General features: G+C 38.6%; 1 protein-coding gene across 2 annotated transcripts in view; it reads left to right on the top strand.

Annotated features, from left to right (window-relative positions):
- AMN1 (antagonist of mitotic exit network 1 homolog) overlaps window positions 1-23,318 on the top strand; it is a 69,746-nt gene that overhangs the window by 22,087 nt on the left and 24,341 nt on the right. For both annotated transcript variants that reach the window (XM_081247977.1, XM_081247976.1), the window contains exon 2: window positions 22,380-22,512. In XM_081247977.1, the coding sequence (XP_081104103.1) occupies window positions 22,396-22,512 (117 nt within the window). In that variant the 5' untranslated portion in view covers window positions 22,380-22,395. The remainder of the gene's footprint in view (window positions 1-22,379; window positions 22,513-23,318) is intronic.

Below are 23,318 nucleotides of genomic sequence, written 5' to 3'. Positions count from 1 at the left end.
AAAGACTGAGAGGAAGAGGGAGGGGGGAGAAAAAAGGGTGTTATCATGGAAAGAAGAAAACATTTATAATATAGCTGAAATCTGTATAAAGGAAAATATAAGAGGAATGATTGTGGAATTTGATTTTTCTCTTCTTCAAGCTAAAATGTTTTTAGCTTGGTCTTGTTTCGTGAATGCTGGTAGAAGACTAAAGGCTTGGGTCTTGGGTCAGGGACCCTAAGGACTTTATTATTCATTGCACAACAAGCAGCATGAGCATTAGCATGTTTATGTCACTTCCCCTTGACCTCCAAGACACAAGCCAGCAACACAGAAGGCCAAGCTGGATACCTACACAAAGGGCGGGTTGTGTTACAGGAGACAGACTCTGAATTTGGGGACTCTGCATTTTATAGCAAGCAGTAAGCAACCTCTTTGTTCTGGAGGGAGACATTATCTCACAGTGTTGTTCATTGTAAACACAACCCTGAGAGTGGCCCAGATAAAGTGTCAGGGCCTTATAATCTTGTCATTCCCAGCAAGAAAGGTAAGGCCATGAAAAACCTGTAGAGAACTGCCTTTCCCAATATTTCACCTTTTGGTCCTACCACCTTAGCTTCTGACAAATTATCACATGAGTATGACGCTTCTTCACCACACTGATTCATTTAATCAGCAGAGGCTAGGACCAAATATATTCAATTCGTGTCATACAGCCATCAACTAAGGCTATTAATATTGCTCCCAAAAGGAGGATGAGGCCAACTGGCAATATTGACTTCAGCTATGACTCCAGAGTCCCAGAGTCAGGCAACTGTGACTAAATCCCAGGGGAGACCAGTAGGTGTTATTTCAGAAATCCAAGATGTAGTGTAAGCCCAGGATATTCTCCATTATGACCTGTACAAGGAAATTTAAGTTTACCTGTTAATCTTTGGTGCTGTTATCTGTAATTACAGGGACATATATAATGGATGGGCCAAGAAAAGAAACCCAACTGAGAGATATTCCATGGCCTATTCTCTATATACAGGCATATAAAACAAAGCGACACAGGTCACTCTAGTTTGGATTTATTATTAAACTTGATTTGGATCACCATGACATTGTTTTGCCTATATGACATGGGAAAGTGTCACTGAGTAGTTGCAGCCTTGATTGTTAACATGTAGCTCAAGATCACTTGGACATCAAGGAAAACATGCATTTGTATTTGTCATATTGAAACAAGTTGTGCTGGTCCATGTTTTTATACCCTTATGAAGAGAGGCTAGGCAAAGCAGAATAGTTCAGGGCCTTCCATATTTACATGAATTATTCAGTTATCATAGCACAAAGACAATGATGAGAAATCCAACAGTAGGTCAGATTGTCAGCTGCAGCGGCTGCTTGCCTCAGGTGGACCATATAATTGTTTTGCCAAGGTGCAATGCTGGATCTAGAGGTGGAAGGGAGGATTAATTCCTCCCCTTCCTTAAGTACTGACTTCCCAGGGTCTAAAGTGTTCCCTCCCCAGGTTCTGGAGTTATTGACATCCCTTATGACCATAAAATTGGTGTGCCCCATACCAATGCAAATGATTTCACTTTTTTCCAATCATCCGCTACTCACAGTGGTCAAGGGCAGGAGGGACAAAGGGATTTTTATTTTTGTTATTTTTTTAATTTATTTTTTTGTTACTTTTTAAAAATATCTTTGTTGGAGTATAATTGCTTTACAATGTTGTGTTAGTTTCTGCTGTATAAAAAAGTGAAAGAGCTATATGTATACATATATCCCCATACCCCTCCCTCTTGCGTCTCCCTCCCACCCTCCCTATCCCACCCCTCTAGGTGGTTACAAAGCACCGAGCTGATCTCCCTGTGCTATGCAGCTGCTCCCCACTAGCTATCTATTTTACATTGGTAGTGTATATATGTCAATGCTACTCTCTCACTTCGTCCCAGCTTACCCTTCCCCCTGTCCATGTCCTCAAGTCCATTCTCTATGTCTGCTTTATTCCTGGTTCTTCAGAACCTTTTTTTTTTTAGATTCCATGTATATGTATTAGCATATGGTATTTGTTTTTCTCTTTCTGACTTACTTCACTCTGTATGACAGACTCTAGGTCCATCCACCTCACTACAAGTAACTCAATTTCCTTTCTTTCCATGGCTGAGTAATATTCCATTGTGTATATGTGCCACATCTTCTTTATCTATTCATCTGTCAGTGGACACTTAGGTTGCTTCCATGTCCTGGCTATCGTAAATAGTGCTGCAATGAACACTGTGGTACATGACTCTTTTTCAATTATGGTTTTCTCAGGGTATATGCCCAGTAGTGGGATTGCTGGGTCATATGGTAGTTCTATTTTTAGTTTTTTAAGGAACCTCCATACTGTTCTCCATAGTGGCTGTATCAATTTACATTCCCACCAACATTGCAAGAGGGTTTGCTTTTCTCCACACCCTCTCCAGCATTTATTGTTTGTAGATTTTTTGATGACGACCATTCTACCTGTGTGAGGTGATACCTCATTGTAGTTTTGATTTATGTTTCTCTAATGATTAATGAGGTTGAGCATCCTTTCATGTGTTTGTTGACAGTCTGTATATCTTCTTTGGAGAAATGTCTATTTAGATCTTCTGCCCATTTTTGGATTGGGTTGTTTGTTTTTTTGATATTGAGCTGCATGAGTTGCTTGTATATTTTGGAGATTAATCCTTTGTCCATTGCTTCATTTGCAAATATTTTCTCCCATTCTGAGGGTTGTCTTTTCGTCTTGTTTATGGTTTCCTTTGCTGTGCAAAAGCTTTGAAGTTTCATTAGGTCTCATTTGTTTATGTTTGTTTTTATTTCCATTTCTTTAGGAGGTGGGTCAAAAAGGATCTTGCTGTGATTTATGTCAAAGAGTGTTCTTCCTGTGCTTTCCACTGAGAGTTTTATAGTGTCTGGCCTTACATTTAGGTCTTCAATCCATTTCAAGTTTATTTTTGTGTATGGTGTTAGGAAGTGTTCTAATTTCATTCTTTTACATGTACCTGTCCAGTTTTCCCAGCACCACTTATTGAAGAGGCTGTCTTTGTCCATCGTATATTCTTGCCTCCTTTATCAAAGATAAGGTGACTATATGTGCACGGGTTTATCTCTGGGCTCTCTATCCTGTTCCATTGATCTATATTTCTGTTTTTGTGCCAGTACCATACTGTCTTGATTACTCTAGATTTGTAATATACTCTGAAGCCAGGTAGCCTGATTCCTCCAGCTCCATTTTTCTTTCTCAAGAGCGCTTTCACTATTTGGGGTCTTTTGTGTTTCCATACAAATTGTGCAATTTTTTGTTCTAGTTCTGTGAAAAATGCCATTGGTAGTTTCATAGGGATTGTGTTGAAGCTGTAGATTGCTTTGGGTAGAATAGTCATTTTCACAGTGTTGATTCTTCCAATCCAAGAACATGGTATATCTCTCCATCTGTTTATATCATCTTTAATTTCTTTCATCAGTGTTTTATAGTTTTCTCCATACAGGTCTTTTTTCTCCTTAGGTAAGTTTATTCCTAGGTATTTTATTCTTTTTGTTGCAATGGTAAATGGGAGTGATTCTTTAATTTCTCTTTCAGATTTTTCATCATTAGTGTAGGAATGCAAGAGATTTCTGTGCATTAATTTTGTGTCCTGCTATTTTACCATATTCGTTGATTACTTCTAGTAGTTTTCTGGTAGCATCTTTAGGATTCTCTAAGTATAGTATCATGTCATCTGCGAACACTGACAGCTTTACTTCTTCTTTTCTGATTTGGATTCCTTTTATTTCTTTTTCTTCTCTGATTGCTGCGGCTAAAACATCCAAAACTATGTTGAATAAGAGTGGTGAGAGTGGGCATCCTTGTCTTGTTCCTGATTTTAGAGGAAATGGTTTAAGTTTTTCACCATTGAGAACGATGTTGGCTTTAGGTTTGCCTTTATTATGTTGAGGTAAGTGCTCTCTATGCCTACTTTCTGGAGAGTTTTTATCATAAATGGGTGTTGAATTTTGTCAAAAGCTTTTTCTGCATCTACTGAGATTATCATATGGTTTTTACCCTTTAGTTTGTTAATATGGTGTATCACATCGATTGACCTGCGTATATTGAAGAATCCTTGCATTCCTGGGATAAACCCCACTTGGTCATGGTGTATGATCCTTTTAGTGTTCTGTTGGATTCTCTTTGCTAGTATTTTGTTGAGGATTTTTCCATCTATGTTCATCAGTGATATTGGCCTGTAGTTTTCTTTCTTTGTGACATCCTTGCCTGGTTTTGGTATCAAGGTGATGGTGGCCTTGTAGAATGAGTTTGAGAGTGTTCCTCCCTCTGCTGTATTTTGGAAGAGTTTGAGAAGGATAGGTGTTAGCTCTTCTCTAAATGTTTGATAGAAAATCGCCTGTGAAGCCATCTGGTCCTGGGCTTTTGTTTGTTGGAAGATTTTTAATCACAGTTTCAATTTCAGTGCTTGTGATTGGTCTGTTTATATTTTCTATTTCTTCCTGGTTCAGTCTTGGAAGGTTGTGCTTTTCTAAGAATTTGTCCATTTCTTCCAGGTTGTCCATTTTATTGTTATTTAGTTGCTTGTAGTAATCCCTCATGATTCTTTGGATTTCTACATTGCCAGTTTTTACTTCTCCTTTTTCATTTCTAATTTTGTTGATTTGAGTCTTCTCCCTTTTTCTCTCAGTGAGTCTGGCTAATGGTTTATCAATTTTGTTTATCTTCTCAAAGAACCAGCTTTTCGTTTTATTGATCTTTGCTATAGTTTTCTTCATTTCTTTTTCATTTATTTCTGATCTGATCTTTTTGATTCTTCTGCTAACTTTAGGGGTTTTTTTGTTTTTCTTTCTCTAATTGCTTTAGGTGTAAGGTTAGGTTGTTTATTTGATTTTTTTCTTGTTTCTTGAGGTAGGATTGTATTGCTATAAACTTCCCTCTTAGAACTGCTTTTGCTGCATCCTGTAGATTTTGGTTCATCATGTTTTCACTGTCATTTGTTTCTAGGTATTTTTTGATTTCCTCTTTGATTTCTTCAGTGATCTTGGTTTTTTAGTAGCATATTGTTTAGCCTCCCTGTGTTTGTATTTTTTAGTTTTTTTCTTGTAAGTGATGTCTAGTCTCATAGCGTTGTGGTCGGAAAAGATACTTGATACAATTTCAAGTTTATTAAACTTACCAAGGCTTGATTTGTGACCCAAGATATGATCTACCCTGGAGAATGTTCCATGAGCACTTGAGAAGAAGGTGTATTCTGTTGTTTTTGGATGGAATGTCCTATAAATATCAATTAAGTCCATCTTGTGTAATGTGTCATTTAAAGTTTGTGTTTCCTTATTTATTTTCATTTTGGATGATCTGTCCATTGGTGAAAATGGGGTGTTAAAGTCCCCTACTATGATTGTATTACTGTTGATTTCCCCTTTTATGGCTGTTAGCATGTGCTTTATACACTCCTGTGTTGGTTGCATAAATATTTACAATTGTTATATCTTCTTCTTGATTGATCCTTGATCATTATGTAGTGTCCTTCTTTGTCTCTTCTAATAGTCTTTAAGTCTGTTTTGTCTGATATGAGAATTGCTACTCCAGCTCTCTTTTGATTTCCATTTGCATGGAATATCTTTTTCTGTCCCCTCACTTTCAGTCTGTATGTGTCCCTAGGTCTGAAGTCAGTCTCGTTTAGACAGCATATATATGGGTCTTGTTTTTGTATCCATTCAGCCAATCTGTGTCTTTTGATTGGAGCATTTAATCCATTTACATTTAAGGTAATTGTCAATATGTATGTTCCTATTAGCATTTTCTTAATTGTTTTGGGTTTGTTTTTGTAGGTCTTTTCCTTCTATTGTGTTTCCTGCCTAGAGAAGTTCCTTTAGCATTTGTTGTAAAGCTGGTTTGCTGGTGCTGAATGCTCTTAAGTTTTGCTTGTCTGTAAAGGGTTTTTTTTTCTTTTTTTTTTTCTTGCGGCACGCGGGCCTCTCACTGCCGTGGCCTCTCCCGTTGCGGAGCACAGGCTCCGGACACGCAGGGTCAGTGGCCATGGCTCACAGGCCCAGCTGCTCCACGGCACGTGGGATCCTCCCAGACCGGGGCAGGAACCTGTGTCCCCTGCATCGGCAGGCGGACTCCCAACCTCTGTGCCACCAGGGAAGCCCCTGTAAAGGTTTTAATATCTCCGTCGAATCTGAATGAGATCCTTGCTGGGTAGAGTAATCCTGGTTGTAGGTTTTTCCCTTTCCTCATTTTTTTAATATGTCCTGCCACTCCCTTCGGGCTTGCAGAGTTTCTGCTGAAAGATTAGCAGTTAACCTTATGGGCGTTCCCTTGAATGTTATTTGTTGCTTTTCCTTTGCTGCTTTTAATATTTTTTCTTTGTATTTAATTTTTGATAGTTTGATTAATAGGTGTCTTGGTGTGTTTCTCCTTGGATTTATCCTGTATGGGGCTCTCTGCGCTTCCTGGGCTTGACTATTTCCATTCCCATGTTAGGGTAGTTTTCAACTATAATGTCTTCAAATATTTTCTCAGACTCTTTTTCTCTTCTTCTTCTGGGACCCCTATAATATGAATGTTGGTGCATTTAATGTTGTCCCAGAGGTCTCTGAGACTGTCCTCAGTTCTTTTCATTCTTTTTTCTTTATTCTGCTCTGTGGTAGTTATTTCCACTATTTTATCTTTGAGGTCACTTATCTGTTCTTCTGCCTCAGTTATTCTGCTATTGATTCCTTCTAGAGAATTTTTAATTTCATGTATTGTGTTGTTCATCATTGTGTGTTTACTCTTTAGTTCTTCTAGGTTCTTGTTAAACGTTTCCTCTTTTTTTCTCCATTCTATTTCCAAGATTTTGGATTATCTTTACTATCATTACTCTGAATCCTTTTTCAGGTAGACTGCCTGTTTCCTGTTCATTTGTTTGGTCTGGTGGGTTTTTACCTTGCTCCTTCATCTCTGCATATTTCTCTGTCTTCTCATTTTGTTTAACTTATTGTGTTTGGCATGTCCTTTTCACAGCCTGCAGGTTCATAATTTCCGTTGTTTTTGGTGTCTGCCCCGAGTGGGTCAGGTTGGGTTAGTTGCTTGTGTAGGCTTCCTGGTGTAGGGGACTGGTGCCTGTGTTCTGGTGGGTGGGGCTGGATCTTGTCTTTCAGGTGGGCAGGGCTGAGTCCAGTGGTGTGTTTTGGGGTGTCTGTTAACTTACTATGATATTAGGCAGCCTCTCTACTAATGGGTGGGGTTGTGTTCCTGTCTTGCTAGTAGTTTGACATGGGGTGTCCAGCACTGGAGCTTGCTGGCCGTTGGGGGGAGCTGGGTCTTAGCATTGAGATGGAGATCACTTGGAGAGCTCTCACCAATTGATATTACATGGAGCTGCGAGGTCTCTGGTGGTCCAATGTCCTGAACTCGGCTCTTCCACCTCAGAGGCTCAGGCCTGACACCAGGCTGGAGCACCAAGACCCTGTCAGCCAAGTGGCTCAGACGAAAAGGGAGAAAAAAAAGAAAGAAAAATAGATTAAAAATAAGTAAAATAAAACTATTAAAACAAAAAAAAATTTAATTATTAAAAGAAAATAATTTTTAAAAAGAGAGCAACGAAACCAATAAACAAATCTACCAATGATAACAAGTGCTAAAAACCATACTACAATAAACATAAACATCAGAAAGAAGTCAGTTGCAGCAAACCCCAAGTCCACAGTTGCTCCCAAAGCCCACCTCCTCAATTTTGGGTTGACTTGTTGTCTATTCAGGTATTCCACAGATGCAGGTACCTCAGGTTGATTGTGGGGATTTAATCCACTGCTCCTGAGGCTGCATGGAGAAATTTCCCTTTCTCTTCTTTGTTCGCACAGCTCCTGGGGTTCAGCTTTGGTTTTGCCCCCACCTCTGCCTGTAGGTTGCCCTCAGGCTTCTATTCCTGCCCAGACAAGATGCGGTTAAAGCATCGGCTGATTGGGGGCTCTGGCTCACTCATGCCAGGAGGAGGGGGGGTACAGTAGTTATAATTGGAATGCGGGGTGAGCCAGCGGTGGCAGAGGCCAGTGTGACATTGCAACAGGCTGAGGCGCACCATGTGTGTTCTCCCAGGGAAGTTGTCCCTGGATCATGGGACCCTGGTAGTGGTGGGCTGCACAGGCTCCCTGTGGGTATGGATAGTGACCTGCGCTTGCACACAGGATCCTTGGTGGCTGCAGCAGCAGCATTAGTGTTTCCTCCCCATCTCTGGTGTCTGAGCTGATAGCCGCAGCTCACACCAGTTTCTAGAGCTCATTTAGGCGGTGCTCTGCCTTCTGTGGGCAGACAGGTAAGGAATCCCCTCTCCTCGTGCGCCCCGAAACAATGGTTTCTTGCCTCTTAGGCAGGTCCACACTTTTCCCCTGACTCCCTCCCGCCTAGCTGTGGCTCATTAGCCCCCTTCAGGCTGTGTTCATGCAGCCAACCCCAGTCCTCTCCCTGGGATCTGAACTGCGAAGCCCAAGCCTCAGCTCCCAGTGCCCACCTGCCCCAACGGGTGAGCAGACAAGCCTCACAGGCTGGTGAGTGCTGGTCGGCACTGATCCTCTGTGCAGGAATCTCTCCGCTTTGCCCTCTGCACCCCTGCTGCTGTGCTCTCCTCCATGGCTCCGAAGCTTCCCCCCCACCCACCCCCCATCTCCGCCAGTGAAGGGGCTTCCTAGTATGTGGAAACTTTTCTTCCTTCACAGCTCCCTCCCAGAGGTGCAGGTCCCGTCCCTATTCTTTTATCTCTGTTTTTTCTTTTTTCTTTTTCCCTACCCAGGTATGTGGGTATTTTCTTGCTTTTGGGGAAGTCTGAGGTCTTCTGCTAGCGTTCAGTAAGTGTTCTGTAGGAGTTGTTCCACATGTAGGTGTATTTTTGATGTATTTGTGGGGAGGAAGGTGATCTCCATGTCTTACTACTCCACCATCTTGAAGGTACCCCTAATTTATTTTTGGGGGGGCCACACCGTGCAACGTGCAAGATCTTAGTTCCCTGACCAGAGATTGAACCTGGGCCCCCTGCATCGGGAGTGTGGAGTCTTAACCACTGGACCACCAGGGTAGTCCGACAAGGATATTTTTCCAAAATTTATAGGAATCCATCATATTTCCCACCTTCATGGGCATGGGTTACTGCAGGGGAACTTGGTGAGCAGTTTACTCAACCAAATGGTCATTATCTTCATAGGATAGAGGTTGGCAAACTTTTTCTGTAAAGGGCCGAAGAGAAATATTTTCAGTTTTGTAGGCTTCTGTCACAATTACTCAACTCTGCCTTTGTAGAGCAAAAGCAGCCATAGACAATACATAATAAAGAAACAGTCATGACTGATTCAATAAAACTTTATTTACAGAAGCAGGCAGCAGACCAGGCTCAGCCCATGGGTTATAGTTTGCTGACTCTGATCTAGAACCAGTTCAATCCAAAAGGAGAATGCAGGTGACTAAACTAAGATTAAGTTTGAATTCTATAAGCTCCTTTTTGGCCAGGCTGCCACCCAGCTGTACCAACCAGGCTGGCTTGGGGTAGCTATTAGGGAAAAGAAAGATGCATCATGCTCAGGAAATGTCAGAGTAGAATTCTAAAATTTCAGAATTGGTCAAGATAATCCTCCACCCCTTTAATCCTGATCATTATCTAGAAGGTGGCCAAGGGGATGTCAACTCTTTCAGTGGATGTTTGCATTTAATTAAGATGTGTGGACCAGGAGAAAGTTAAGGAGGTAGAGTCAGAAATCTCTTTAGTTGACTTTTTAAAAAATCCATTTACCTCTTGTTGGAACCAGCAGCTTGAGGATAATAAGGGATATGAAATGTCCATTGAATACCTTGATTATTGGCCCAGTGTTGAGTGAACATTTGCAATAAGAGACATCATACTGTCCAACTGAATATGGCCTGAAAGGCCAAAAACATAACACATTTTATGTTATGGCCAATGTGGCTTGAGTTGGTTGATCAGACTGGAACAGTGACACCATAACTTGAAAACGTATCAACAACAGTAAGGCATCAATGGAGGACCCAAGGCAAGTGGTCAAAGGCTCAATATAGTCAGCTTGTCAGGAGTGAGAGGGTACAACACTCCATGTATTGTGGCCTATTTCATTAGAAAACAAACAGGCAAACTTTTTTTTTTAATTTATTTTATTTATTTATTTTTGGCTGTGTTGGGTCTTCACTGCTGTGCATGGGCTTTCTCTAGTTGCAGCAAGCGGGGGCTACTCTTTGTTGAGGTGCGGAGGCTTCTCACTGTGGTGGCTTCTCTTGTTGCAGAGCACGGGCGCTAGGCTTATGGGCTTCAGTAGTTGTGGCATGTGGGTTCAGTAGTTGTGGCTCATGGGCCCTAGAGTGCAGGCTCAGTAGTTGTGGCACATGGACTTAGTTGCTCAGCAGCATGTTGGATCTTCCTGGACCAGGGCTTGAACCCATGTCCCCTGCATTGGCAGGCAGATTCTTACCCACCACACCAGCAGGGAAGCCCAACAGGCAAACTTTTGAAAGGAGGCACAAGACTGGCATGCAGTGGTAGCTTTAACATCAGACACAGATAATCCTTACTTTCCTCGGCCATGATGGTGGATGTGTTGCCATGTTCAGTGTGATGATGGATTCCCAGTAGCAATGACAGGGATCTGGGTGGGGCATACTTAATTAACAGCATGAATCCAGCCCATTCCATTAGGGAATGAGCCATTGCCATGTATATCAGCTATAATTTGTTTCTACAATTCACAGTCCTAAAGAGGACTTGATCTTTAATCTACCAAACTGTGGTCTTGCAAATGGCAGACCAGGTGACTAGGCAATTGGCAATAGTCCAAGAGTCAGTAAAAATATAAGCCTTAATCTTAATAGTATTACCATTATCTAAGGTAGATATTGGCAAACTGCTGTAAGTCTAGACAATGAATATTTTCAGACTTGCAGGCCATATGGTCTCAGCTCTGCCATTATAGTGTGTGAAAGCAGCCATAGACAGTACATAAATGAACAGACATGGCTGTGTTCCAAGGAAACTTTATACACAAAAGCAGATAACAGGCCAGATTTGGCCCATTGGCCATAGTTTTCTGACCCCTGGTCTAAGACAGTGGTAACAGCTTTTATTGTATTTACCCAGAAACTGCCTTTGAGAGGACCCAGATGTTGGACTTAGCAAAGACTTAAAGAAACTACTATAAATGTGTTCAAAGAACTAAGGGATACCATACTTACAGAAGTCAAGGGAGAAGCAGCTTGGCAGTTCCTCAAAAAGTTAAACATAGAATTACCATATTACCCGGCAATTCCACTCCTAGGTATGTACCCAACAGAATTGAAACTGGGTACTCAAACAAATACTTGTACACAAATGTTCATAGCAACACTGTTCACAACAGCCAAAATGTAGAAGCAACCAAAATGTCCATCACCAATGAATCAATAAACAAAATGAGATATATCCATACAATGAAATATCATTCAGCCATAAAAAGGAATAAAGTACTGATACATGAGCATGGATGAACCTCAGAAACATTATGCTAAGTGGAAGAAGCCAGACACAAAAGTTCACATTTATATGAATTAATTTATATGAAATACCTGAAACAGAAAATTCCATAGTGAAAGAAAGCATATTGGTAGATGCCAGGTACTGGGGAAAAAGAGGAATGGAAATTGACTCCTTAATAAGTGTAAGTATTCTTTTGGGCTAATGAAAATGTTTTATAAGTATAGAGGTGGTGGTTACACAACATGAATATACAAAATGCCACTGAATTGTACACTTTAAATGATCAATTTTATATTATGCGAATTTCACCTCAATTTCAAAAAAAGGAAAATAAAAGAAGTAAAGAAAGGCATGATGACAATGTCTCATACAGTAGATACAATAGAGAATATTTATATAGAGATAGAAATTAGATATAAAAAAGAACCAAATGGAAATTCTGGAATTGAAAAAGTACAATAACTGAAATTTAAAAATCACTAGAGGGACTCAGTAGTAGATTTGAACTAGCAGAAGAAAGAATTATGAACTTGAAGATAAATAATAGTATGCAATCTGAAGAGTGGAAAGAAAATAGGATGAAGAAAATGGAACAGAACCTCAGAGAAGTATGGGATAATCATGTCAACATACATATGATGGGAATACCAGAACAAAAGGAGAGAAAGGAGCAGAAAAAAATTCTTGAAGAAATAATAGCTAAAAGCCAGATTTAATGAGAAATATTAATCTACACATCCAATAAACTCAGTGAATTGAAATTAACTCAATGAATTTGTAAGATAAATACAAAGAGATCTAAACACAAATATCATAGTAAAAATGCTGAGGCCAAAGACCAGAAGAAAGTCCTGTAAGCAGCAAGAGAAAAATTACTCATGTATAAAGGAAGCCTAATTAGATTAACAGTGGACTTCTTATCAGAAACAATGGAGGCAGAAGGTAATGGGATGACATATTTAAAGTGCTGAAAGAAAAACCTCAACTAAGAATACTATAAATAGCAAAACCCAACTTAAAAGTGGGAGCAGGATCTAAACAGATGGTTCTATAAAGGAGATATACAGATGGCTGACAAGCACATGCAAAGATGCTCAACATCATCAGCCAGCAGTGAAATGCAAATCAAAACCACAATGAGTTATTACTTCATAGCCACTGGGATGGGTATATTAAAAAAAGACAGATTAGGGACTTCCCTGGCAGTCCAGTGGTCAAGACTCCACACTCCCAATGTAGGGAGCCCGGGTTCAGTCCCTGGTCAGGGAACTAGATCCTATGTACATGCCACCACTAAGAGTCCGCATGCCACAACTAAGAGCCTGCATCCCATGATGAAGATCCTATGTGCCGCAACTAAGACCTGGTGCAGCCAAATAAATAAATAAATAAATAAATAAATAAATAAAAATTTTAAAAAGACAGATTAAAGAAAACATCAAATATTGAAAAGGATGTTGAGAAATTGGAACCCTCACACACTGCTGGTAGGAACATAAAATGGTGTAGCCACTTTGGAAAATAGTTCAGTAGTTCCTCAAATGTTTACACATAGAGTTACCATATGACCCAACAGTTTTATGTGACCCAGCAACTGAGCTCTTAGATATGTCCCCCAAAGAAATGAAAACATATGTCCATCCAAAAACTCATACACAAATGTTTATAGCAGCATTATACATAATAGCCCAAAAGTAGAGACAACCCAAATACCCATAAGCTGATGCATGGATAAACAAAAGGTGGTAAAAAGGAATGAAGTGCTGATACATGTTACAACGTAGATGAACTTGAAAATGCTATGCTAAGTGAAGGAAGCCAGTAATAAAATACCACAAATTTTATGATTCCATTTATATGAAATGTGCAGATAGGCTAATCTAGAGATACAGAAAATAACACCCTGTCTCGATGTGTCCTCACATGGTAGAAGGGGCTAGGGATTTCTGTGGAGCTTCTGGTAGTTCCCTAGGCTGTGGAAGGTGGGGAGGATTGGCAGGTGACTGCTAATGGGTACAAGATTTGATTTTAGTGTATTGAAAATCTTCTGGAATTAGATAATGATGATGGATGCACAACTCTGTGGATTCATTAAAAACCACTGTTATATCAGTTATATCTTAATAAAGCAGTTACTCCCCAAATGATCTTTTTTAGTTAAGCTTTTAACTTTTAGAATGAATGACATCACTTTCTGTCGATGGTAGAGCATTTGATGTCAATATCAGAGTTGAGGATAATGAGAGCTGAGAGTGTAAACTCGTTACCCTTCTTATTTCTTGTAGTCCATCCAGTATGAATTACTTAAAACATGTAAACAACCTAAATAATGCATAGTTTTGGAAAACAGGAGTGAAATCCATGGAGATATGTGCCACCCAGCTCACCCTTCAGGGAAGGACTTTCTGCCCTCCTGTGGGAGGAGGGTGAGCAGATAGCTTCCATTACTCAGCTCCATCAGAATCTACCTCTGTTGCAGAGCCACCTGGCTTGAGGTCACACTCTTCCAAGAGCAGCCCACATCAATGGCAAGGATATAAAGTCCCAGCCAAAAATAGAATTCCTGTTTAAAAACTAGTATCTCGTGCATTTATTATGTGCAGGTGTATGGTTTGAATTTTCACTGTTAATATCCTCAAAATGGATACATAACAGTTAACTATGCTTTGGAATTTGTGAATACTTATGAGGTCTGCTATGGTCTGAATGTTTTTGTACCTCTAAAATTCATATGTTGCAATCCTACCCCTAAAGGTATACTGTTAGTAGCTGGGGCCTTTGGGAGGTGTTTAAATCATGAGGGTGGAGCCTTATGAATGGGATTAGTGCCTTTACAAAAGAATCTCCAGAGAAATCCCTGGCCCCTTCCACCATGTGAGGGCACATAAAGAAGGTCCCAGCTGTGAATCAGGAAGAGAACCCTTACCCAACCATGCTGGCACTTTGATCTTGGACTTCCAGCATCCAGAACTGTAAAAATTAAAGTTCATTTCTTTTTAAGCTACCTGGTCTATGGTATTTTGTTATTGCAGTTCAACAAGATAAAGACAGAGTCCTTAAGAAGAGGAAAACTGAAACCTTCTCTATGAGGTTTGCTTTCACAACACAAAGAATACAGGACTCTCATGCAAAACTACTTGTGCAAAGAAGCGTTAACAGTCAAAATTTATAAAGTATCTAAAGAAAAAAAATAGCATGAAAGAGACTCCACAGAAAATAGGAGAATTGACACTTTACGAACTACAGACAATAGAATTTTGAAAAATATTTTAAAACAAAGATACTGGAAATGTTCAAAAACAAAGGAGCAGTTATCCTTAAGGGAAGGATATAGATAAAATAACGGACAGATTTTTTTAAAATTAAAAGCCCTAAGAAAGAAAAAGGTAGTCATTGAAATAACCACCTAAATTCCTTTGCATGTTTCATAATGGATGATAGACTGGATTTTGACCACATCCTGTCTTAAGATAAGACCTACTAGTCCCCCCACCTCCACCCATTCCATACTTTTTCACAGTTAGCTGAGTCTGGGACCCTGCAGGCACTTTTTTTTCTTTTTTAAGTTTTTTTTTTTAACATCTTTATTGGAGTATAATTGCTTTACAATGGTGTGTTAGTTTCTGCTTTATAACAAAGTGAATCAGCTATATGTATACACATATCCCCATATCCCCTCCCTCTTGCGTCTCCCTCCCAACCTCCCTATCCCACCCGTCTAGGTGGTCAAAAGCACCGAGCTGATCTCCCTGTGCCATGCGACTACTTCCCACTAGCTATCTATTTTACATTTGGTAGTGTATATATGTCCATGCCACTCTCTCACTTCGTCCCAGCTTACCCTTCCCCCTCCCCGTGTTGTCGAGTCCATTCTCTATATATCTGCGTCTTTATTCCTGTCTTTCCCCTAGGTTCTTCAGAACCATTTTTTTTAAATTCTATATATATATGTGTTAGCATACAGTATTTGTTTTTCTCTTTCTGACTTACTTCACTCTGTGTGGCAGACAGAGTCCATCCACCTCACTACAAATAACTCAGCTTCCTTTCTTTTTATGGCTGCCTGCAGGCACCTTTGAGGTCACCATTACTGCAGGTTGGCCTTATCCTGCTACTTGGAGTACTATTGATAGTAGCTTTAATTAAATGCTTTAAGTGACAAATTGAACAGATTTGGTTTTAGCCTCTGTTGGTCAAATTAATTTAAATGGCTGACAGAGTGGCATACTTACATGAATATTTGAATTCAGCCAAGAACATGTTGGGGTAGATGGTTGGGAGAGGCAGTGCTGTGGACCTGCACATTCTTGCTGGGTATACCAAGAATGCGGGGCCTTGATTACCTAGGACATTTCTCAAGGTTGTGTTTGTAGCAAACAGACTTGAGGGATGAAGTATTTTCTCCTTCCAAAAAGAGCAGGCTTGCTTCAGTTTGATATAAAAATGGTGAATTCCCCCAAGCTCAGTGTTCCTCTCCTGTAATACAACCCACTGCATGGGCAAACATCTATCTGGACCTACCTACATTATATTTGCAGGACTTGGAGGGCATGGGGAACCAACAGAAACATGAAGCTCTGGCTACTGCTCTTGTCATTAATAATAAAGTCCTTTTTCTCTGACCCATGGATCTCATGTCTTCTGCTAGCATTCGTGAAATGGTAATAAAGCTAACTCATAAACTAGTAAGTAGGGTAAACTCTCAGACTCTGCACAGTTCTTGACAATTGCAAAAATCAATTACAAGAGGGTTTTTAAGTCAAAAAGTGAAAGGTAAAACAATGAATGAATTTTTTCTAGAAGAAGGCATAGGAGACTATTTTCATGAATGTAGAACAGTGAAAGAGTTCATAAACAGGACACAAAAAAATACTTGCTATAAAGAAAACACATATTGGACCTCATCAAATGTACTCCTCCACAACATAAAACATGATTAAGAGAATGAAAAGGCAAACCACAGAATGGGAGTCTATAATTGCAACATAAATAATCAACAGAAGGCTCATGTCTGTAATATAAGAGGAACTCCTACGTACCACTAAGTAAAACAGTCAACCCAAAAGAAAACTGGACATGATACTTGGACAGAAACTCCAAGAGACTATCCAAATGTATCAATACAATAAAGGAATGAAAATGTGCTCAAATTAATAATCTGGGATTGAAATTTAAAGCCACAATGCATTGTTACTATATTCTCACTATACTGGCAAAAATTAAAGAGACTGACAATGCCAAGTGTTGACAAGGATATGGATTCCAGGAACTTTCATTGACTGATGGTAGGATCTTGAATCAGTACAAACACCTTGGAAAACTGTTGGGCATTAAGCTAAACATATGCATACCATATGAGTCAGCAGTTCCACTCCCAGGTATGTACTTGATTGAAACATAGGCACATGTGTACCAAGAGACATATCCCAAAATATCCATATTAATATTCCTAATAGTAAAAAATTATAAACCACCACACTGTACATCAACAGTCAAATAGATAAATAAATTGTTCATACAGTGGAATATTATGCAGCAGTGAAAATGGGCATGAACAAACTATAGCTATCTACAACAACACAGATGAATCTTGCAAAGATGTTAGCAAAAGAAGCCAAAGAAAGATGGTGGAGCAATAGTAAAACCAAACTGGATGGTTTTACTGAAGTGAAAAACATCAATATAGATAGGAACATTACTTAAGAGTAAAAGGAATGTTCCACGAGAAGATAAAATGATCATAAATTTGCAACCAACACCATAGTTTTATAAAAAGGAAAACTGTCACAATTACAAGGACAATTGTCAAATTTAGTCATGGTAGGAAACTTAATACATGATATTTTATAAGTACAGAAAGAATACTATATGCTCTTTATGCATATGTACTTTAGTATTAGAAGTATAATAAAATCATGGACAAACTATTTTTAAAACTTCATGGTAGTAGTTGTTTCTGAAAAGTGAGATAAAGAAAGTCAACCTGAATAGGTGGACAGAGGCTTTAATTTTATCTGAAATGTTATATAATGGATTTAATCTTATTAATATTATTAGTATTAATATCATAATTATATTATTAATTAATAATTAATTATATTATTAATATAATGTTTTGAAATGGGTTAAAGACCTAAACATAAGGCCGGATACTATAAAACTCTTAGAGGAAAACATAGGCAGAACACTCATTGACATAAATCACAACAAGATCTTATTCGATCCACCTCCTAGATTAATGAAAATAAAAATAAATGATTGGGACCTAATTAAACTTAAAAACTTTTTCACAGCAAAGGAAACCATAAGCAAAATGAAAAGACAACCCTCAGAATGGGAGAAAATATTTGCAAACTAAGCAACTGACAAGGGATTAATCTCCAAAATATACAAACAACTCATGCAGCTTAATATCAAAAAAACCAACCCAATCAAAAAATTGGCATAAGATCTACATAGACATTTCTCCAAAGAAGACATACAGGTGGCCAAAAAGCACATGAAAAAATGTTCAACATCACTAATTATTAGAGAAATGCAAATCAAAACTACAATGAGGTATCACCTCATACCAGTCAGAATGGCCATCATCAAAAAATCTACAAACAGGGACTTCCCTGGTGGTCCAGTGGTAAAGAATCTGCCTTACAATGCAGCGGACACAGGTTCGGTCACTGGTCAGGGAACTAAGATCCCACATGCCGTGGGGCAACTAAGCCTGCACGCCACAACTACTGAGCTCATGCGCCTCAACTAGAGAGCCCGTGTGCTGCAAACTGCAGAGCCCATGTGCTCTGGAACCTGTGCACCACAGCTACAGAGCCCACATGCCCTGGAGCCAGTGTGCCACAACTAGAGAGAAGCCTGTGCACTGCAACAAAAGATCCCACATGCCTCAATGAAGATCTTGCACGCTGCAACTAAGACCTGATGCAGCCAAAAATAAATTAAAAAAAAAAACTACAAACAGTAAATGCTGGAGATGGTGTGGAGAAAAGGGAACCCTCCTATACTGTTGGTGGCAATGTAAATTGGTACAACCTCTATGGAGAACAGTATGGATGTTCCTTATAAAACTAAAAATAGAACTACTATACGGCCCAGCAATCCCACGCCTGGGCATATATCCAGAGAAAACCATAATTCAAAAAGATACATACACCCCAATGTTCATTGCAGCACTACTTACAATAGCCAGGATATGGTAACAACCTGAATGTCCATCGACAGAGAAATGGATAAAGAAGATATGGTACATATATACAATGGAATATTACTCAGCCATAAAAAAGAACAAAATAATGCCATTTGCAGCAACATGGATGGACCTAGAGATTGTCATACTAAATGAAGTAAGTCAGACATAGAAAGACAAATATATCACTTATATGTGGAATCTAAAAATAGGTTACAAATGAACTTATCTACAAGAGATAAATAGAGTTACAGTCATAGAAAACAAACTTATGGTTACCAGGGTGTAGGGAGAGGGGGAGAGATAAATTGGGAGGTTTGGATTGACATATACACACGACTGTATATAAAACAGACAACTAATAAGGACCTACTGTATAGCACAGGGAACTCTACTCAATACTCTGTAATGGCCTATGTGGGAAAAGAATCTAAAGAAGAGTGGATATATGTATATGTAAAACTGATTCACTTTGCTGTACACCTGAAACTAACACAACATTCGAAATCAGTTATACTCCAATAAAACTTTTTTAAAAAAAGAACAACTTCATGGTAATAGTTGTTTCTGCAAATGGAGATAAAGAAAGTAAACCTAAATAGGCAGACAAAGGAGGCTTTAATTTTATCTGAAGTGTTTTATATCTTATGAAAGGTACCTGACACAAAATGATAAAATAAATTTTTAAATTCTTGGTTTGGGGTACATGATTTATATCATTCTATTTTATTTTTCTGTATTTTTGAAAATTTTCATTATAAAATGGTAATGTACATAAACTAGCAAAAACTTGTAGAAATAGAAAGAAAAGTTGATTTCAAAATACAAGTATTGCAAACTGAGAATTCTACAGATTTAGCAGAAAAAATAAGAACATAGAAGAATTAAATGATACTCATCAATAAATAATCATATACACATAATATATTTGTGTATTAATCAATAATCATATACACATAATATATTTGTGTATACATACACAGAGGGAGATATTTAGACACATATATAATACACAGAGAACATTACATCTCTCAGAGAGTATACATTCTCTGAATATTTATAGAGCATATACAAAATCAGTCATGTATTTGGCCACAAAAATACCTCTTACAAATTTAAGTAAAAAACAGCAAAATAGACAAAGGATATGAATAGACAATCCTGAGAAAAGAAAATCTAGATAGCCAGCATGTTTATGAAAAGATATTAAATTTACTAGTAATTCAAGAAATACAAATTAAAGTAATGAGATACCACTTTTCACCCATGAGATCTTCCAACATTTAAGAGTAAGTAGATCTTAAAAACAGTGCTAAGGGATTTCCCTGATGGCACAGTGGTTAAGAATCCACCTGCCAATGCAGGGGACATGGGTTCAAGCCCTGGTCCAGGAAGATCCCACATGCTGCGGAGCAACTAAGCCCGTGAGCCACAGCTACTGAAGCCCATGCACCTAGAGCCTGTGCTCTGCAACAAGAAAAGTCACCACAATGAGAAACACATGCACCACAACGAAGAGTAGCCCCCACTCACTGCAACTAGAGAAAGCCCACGCACAGCAATGAAGACCCAACACAGCCAAAAATAAATAATAAATAAATAACAAAAAACCAAACCAAAACAAAAAAAAAAACAGTGCTGAGTGAAAGACTAAGCAAATCTATGACAAATACCACATACATAAATTAGAAATATATCCATATAACAATCATGTTAAGAGGGTACATACAACAAAAGGATACATACCAGACATTAGAATGGTTTCCTGGAGTGGTGGGGGATGAGATTGGGAAATGGACATAATGGAAAAATAAATAAAATGAACAATAATACCTACTGCTTAGGGATGTAGAGGAAAGGGAACCCTCCAACACTGCTGATGGAAATATGAAGAAAACAATCTGACACCATATGTTACCATGGAATTCTCATCAATAGGGGATGACTAAAGTCATCCACACTGTGAAATATTATATTGGCATTAAAGGAGAGTTAAAACCACACTTGATGTTTTAAAGAATTTCCTAAGGTATTATTGAATGAAAGAGGGTATAGAAAAGTGAGTATACAGTGATGCCATTCTAGGAAACAGTGATCTCTCCCCACCCCCAACCTAACCCTTTAAATGTATGTTTGAGTACATACATACATGTGTGAGTACACGTGTGTGTGTACAAGCACAGAGAAAAAAATAAGAGGGAACATACACGGAACAGGGTGAGGAACTAAATAATGGAAGGGGGAAGGAAAGGAGAGGGAAAGGCAGAGGCAACCAAAAGAAGAAAAAATAAAGATTGCACTAAAAAAATTCAAGTGTATGATCATATTTATTCATGAATGTAAAAGTGTATATATGAGGGAGTATTTGTAGGCAGAAATTAAATAAGGTTTGTATCAGTTGTTTAACATATGAGTGTCTCGGATAGTTGGAATCTCAGGCCACATATGGGGTATGTTGGTCATGTAGGTCTCGGTTGTTGCCTGCTTTGATAACTCTGTGCATGTACAATACTGGCACTAAGTTTATTATCTCTGTGATTTGTACTATTTGTGGAATCTTTGTGGTTACAGTTCTTTCTTGAGTGATTCTAATACCTGCATAATTTTTAAGAAAAATAGTGAAAGCAAGATTGTTGGATTAACAAATAAAATTTGTCAATTTGTAGGCCCTAATTTAATGTTTAGTTAGAAATATGTGACTAAAAACTTGGTGGAAACTGTGTCTTAGGAATTGGAGAGACTGACTTAAGAAAAATATCTTATCATCATAATGCATTTTAGTAAATGAGGTATGATGAGAAAAAGTTGTAGAGGAAAAGAAACTTGCCCATAACTGAGCACAGACTAGGCTTTTGCATCGTACCAAGCTTAAGTTGTAAATATTCATATAAAATGTACACCCTGTTTATGAAAGGACTAAGCACTAACAAATAGCACTTGGAGGTTCCTTAAAAAACTAAAAATAGGAACTACCATATGACCCAGCAATCCCACTACTGGGCATATACCCTGAGAAAACTATAATTCAATAAGAGACATGTACCACAATGTTCATTGCAGCACTATTTACAATAGCCAGGACATGGAACCACCCTAAATGTCCATCGACAGATGAATGGATAAAGAAGATGTGGCACATATACACAATGGAATATTACTCAGTCATAAAAAGAAACGAAATTGAGTTATTTGTAGTGAGGTGGGTGGACCTAGAGTCTGTCATACAGAGTGAAGTAAGTCACAAAGAGAAAAACAGATACCATATGCTAACGCATATATATGGAATCTAAAAAGAAAGAAGGTACTGATGAACCTAGTTGCAGGGCAGGAATAAAGAGATAGACATAGAGAGTGGGCTTGAGGACACAGGATGGGAGGGGGAAGCTGGGATGAAGTGAGAGTAGCATTGACATATACACACGACCGAATGTAAAATAGCTGGTGGGAAGCAGCCGCATAGCACAGGGAGATCAGCTCGGTGCTTTGCAATGACCTAGAGGGGTGGGATAGGGAGGGTGGGAGGGAGGCTCAAGAGGGAGGGAATATGGGGGTATATGTATGCATATGGCTGATTCACTTTGGTGTACAACAGAAACTAACACAGTATTGTGAAGCAATTATTCTCCAATAAAGATCTATTTAAAAAAAATATTAGGAATCAGTACCCGTACAGTGTAATTTACTATATTGTATTTGTATTTCAGATGCCTTTGGTGCTTCATGAAGAATATTTCGAGATATATCACAGACATTAAGCCTTTGCCACCCAACATAAAAGATAGACTGATCAAAATAATGAGCGTGCAGGGGCAGATAACAGATTCTAATATAAGTGAGGTAAGAGCATATACAAAGAGCATGCATAGCCTGTAAAGCAGGCTATTATAGTTTACTGTTTAGCTATGGTTTCCGATTTTTGGAACAGTGGTCTATAGTAGGATTCGTAATAATTTTAAAATATAATGAAGTGTTGGGGTTCTTTTTTTCTCCAGATAACCAGAATGTCCATGTGTAATAGTTTCTAACAAATCTTCTCCCACTATTCTTACAGGTGTTTCTCTTGTCTTCATGGTGACGGCATCCATGAACTCCATATTTTCAAGAAGTTTAAACTTTTTGATTGGGTCCACCTTAATAAAGCTGGAAACAATGAAAATGCAGGGTGAATAAACAAATGGCAAAAAAAAGACCCACAATAAGAAATATATAGGTTACATTGTGACGCTAGCGCACAAGCCACACCTGTGTGTAACAGTACTCTGTACAGTACACTTGGATATTTTCTGTTTTATTCTAGTATGTCTTATTCCATTTAAAAAATGATCGCCTTTATTTCTCACAAATATCATCCTCATCTTAATGAGGATAGTGAGGCACAAAAAGAAAGCAGAGCTTGATCACAATCACAGGCTTGGAACTCAGGCAGCCTGCCTCCAGAGTACATGCTCGTTTATACACTGTACTATATTGCCTCTTAAAATCAGTCTGAATGTTCAACTTAGGTGTTTGCCAGTGTAGGATACATTTAATAAGTTACGGTGCATGCATAAAATGAAATAGTATGTAACCACAATTAATTATTTTTTTAAAAAGTGCCCATTTATAAATATATATGACCTGATCCCATTTTTCTTCAAATGTTT

This window comes from Mesoplodon bidens (assembly GCF_964165515.1).
Source record: "Mesoplodon bidens genome assembly, chromosome: 11".
Lineage (NCBI taxonomy): Eukaryota > Metazoa > Chordata > Mammalia > Artiodactyla > Ziphiidae > Mesoplodon > Mesoplodon bidens.
The sequence above is the reverse complement of the archived record's forward strand: the minus strand, read 5'-3'. Positions and strand labels throughout refer to the sequence as shown.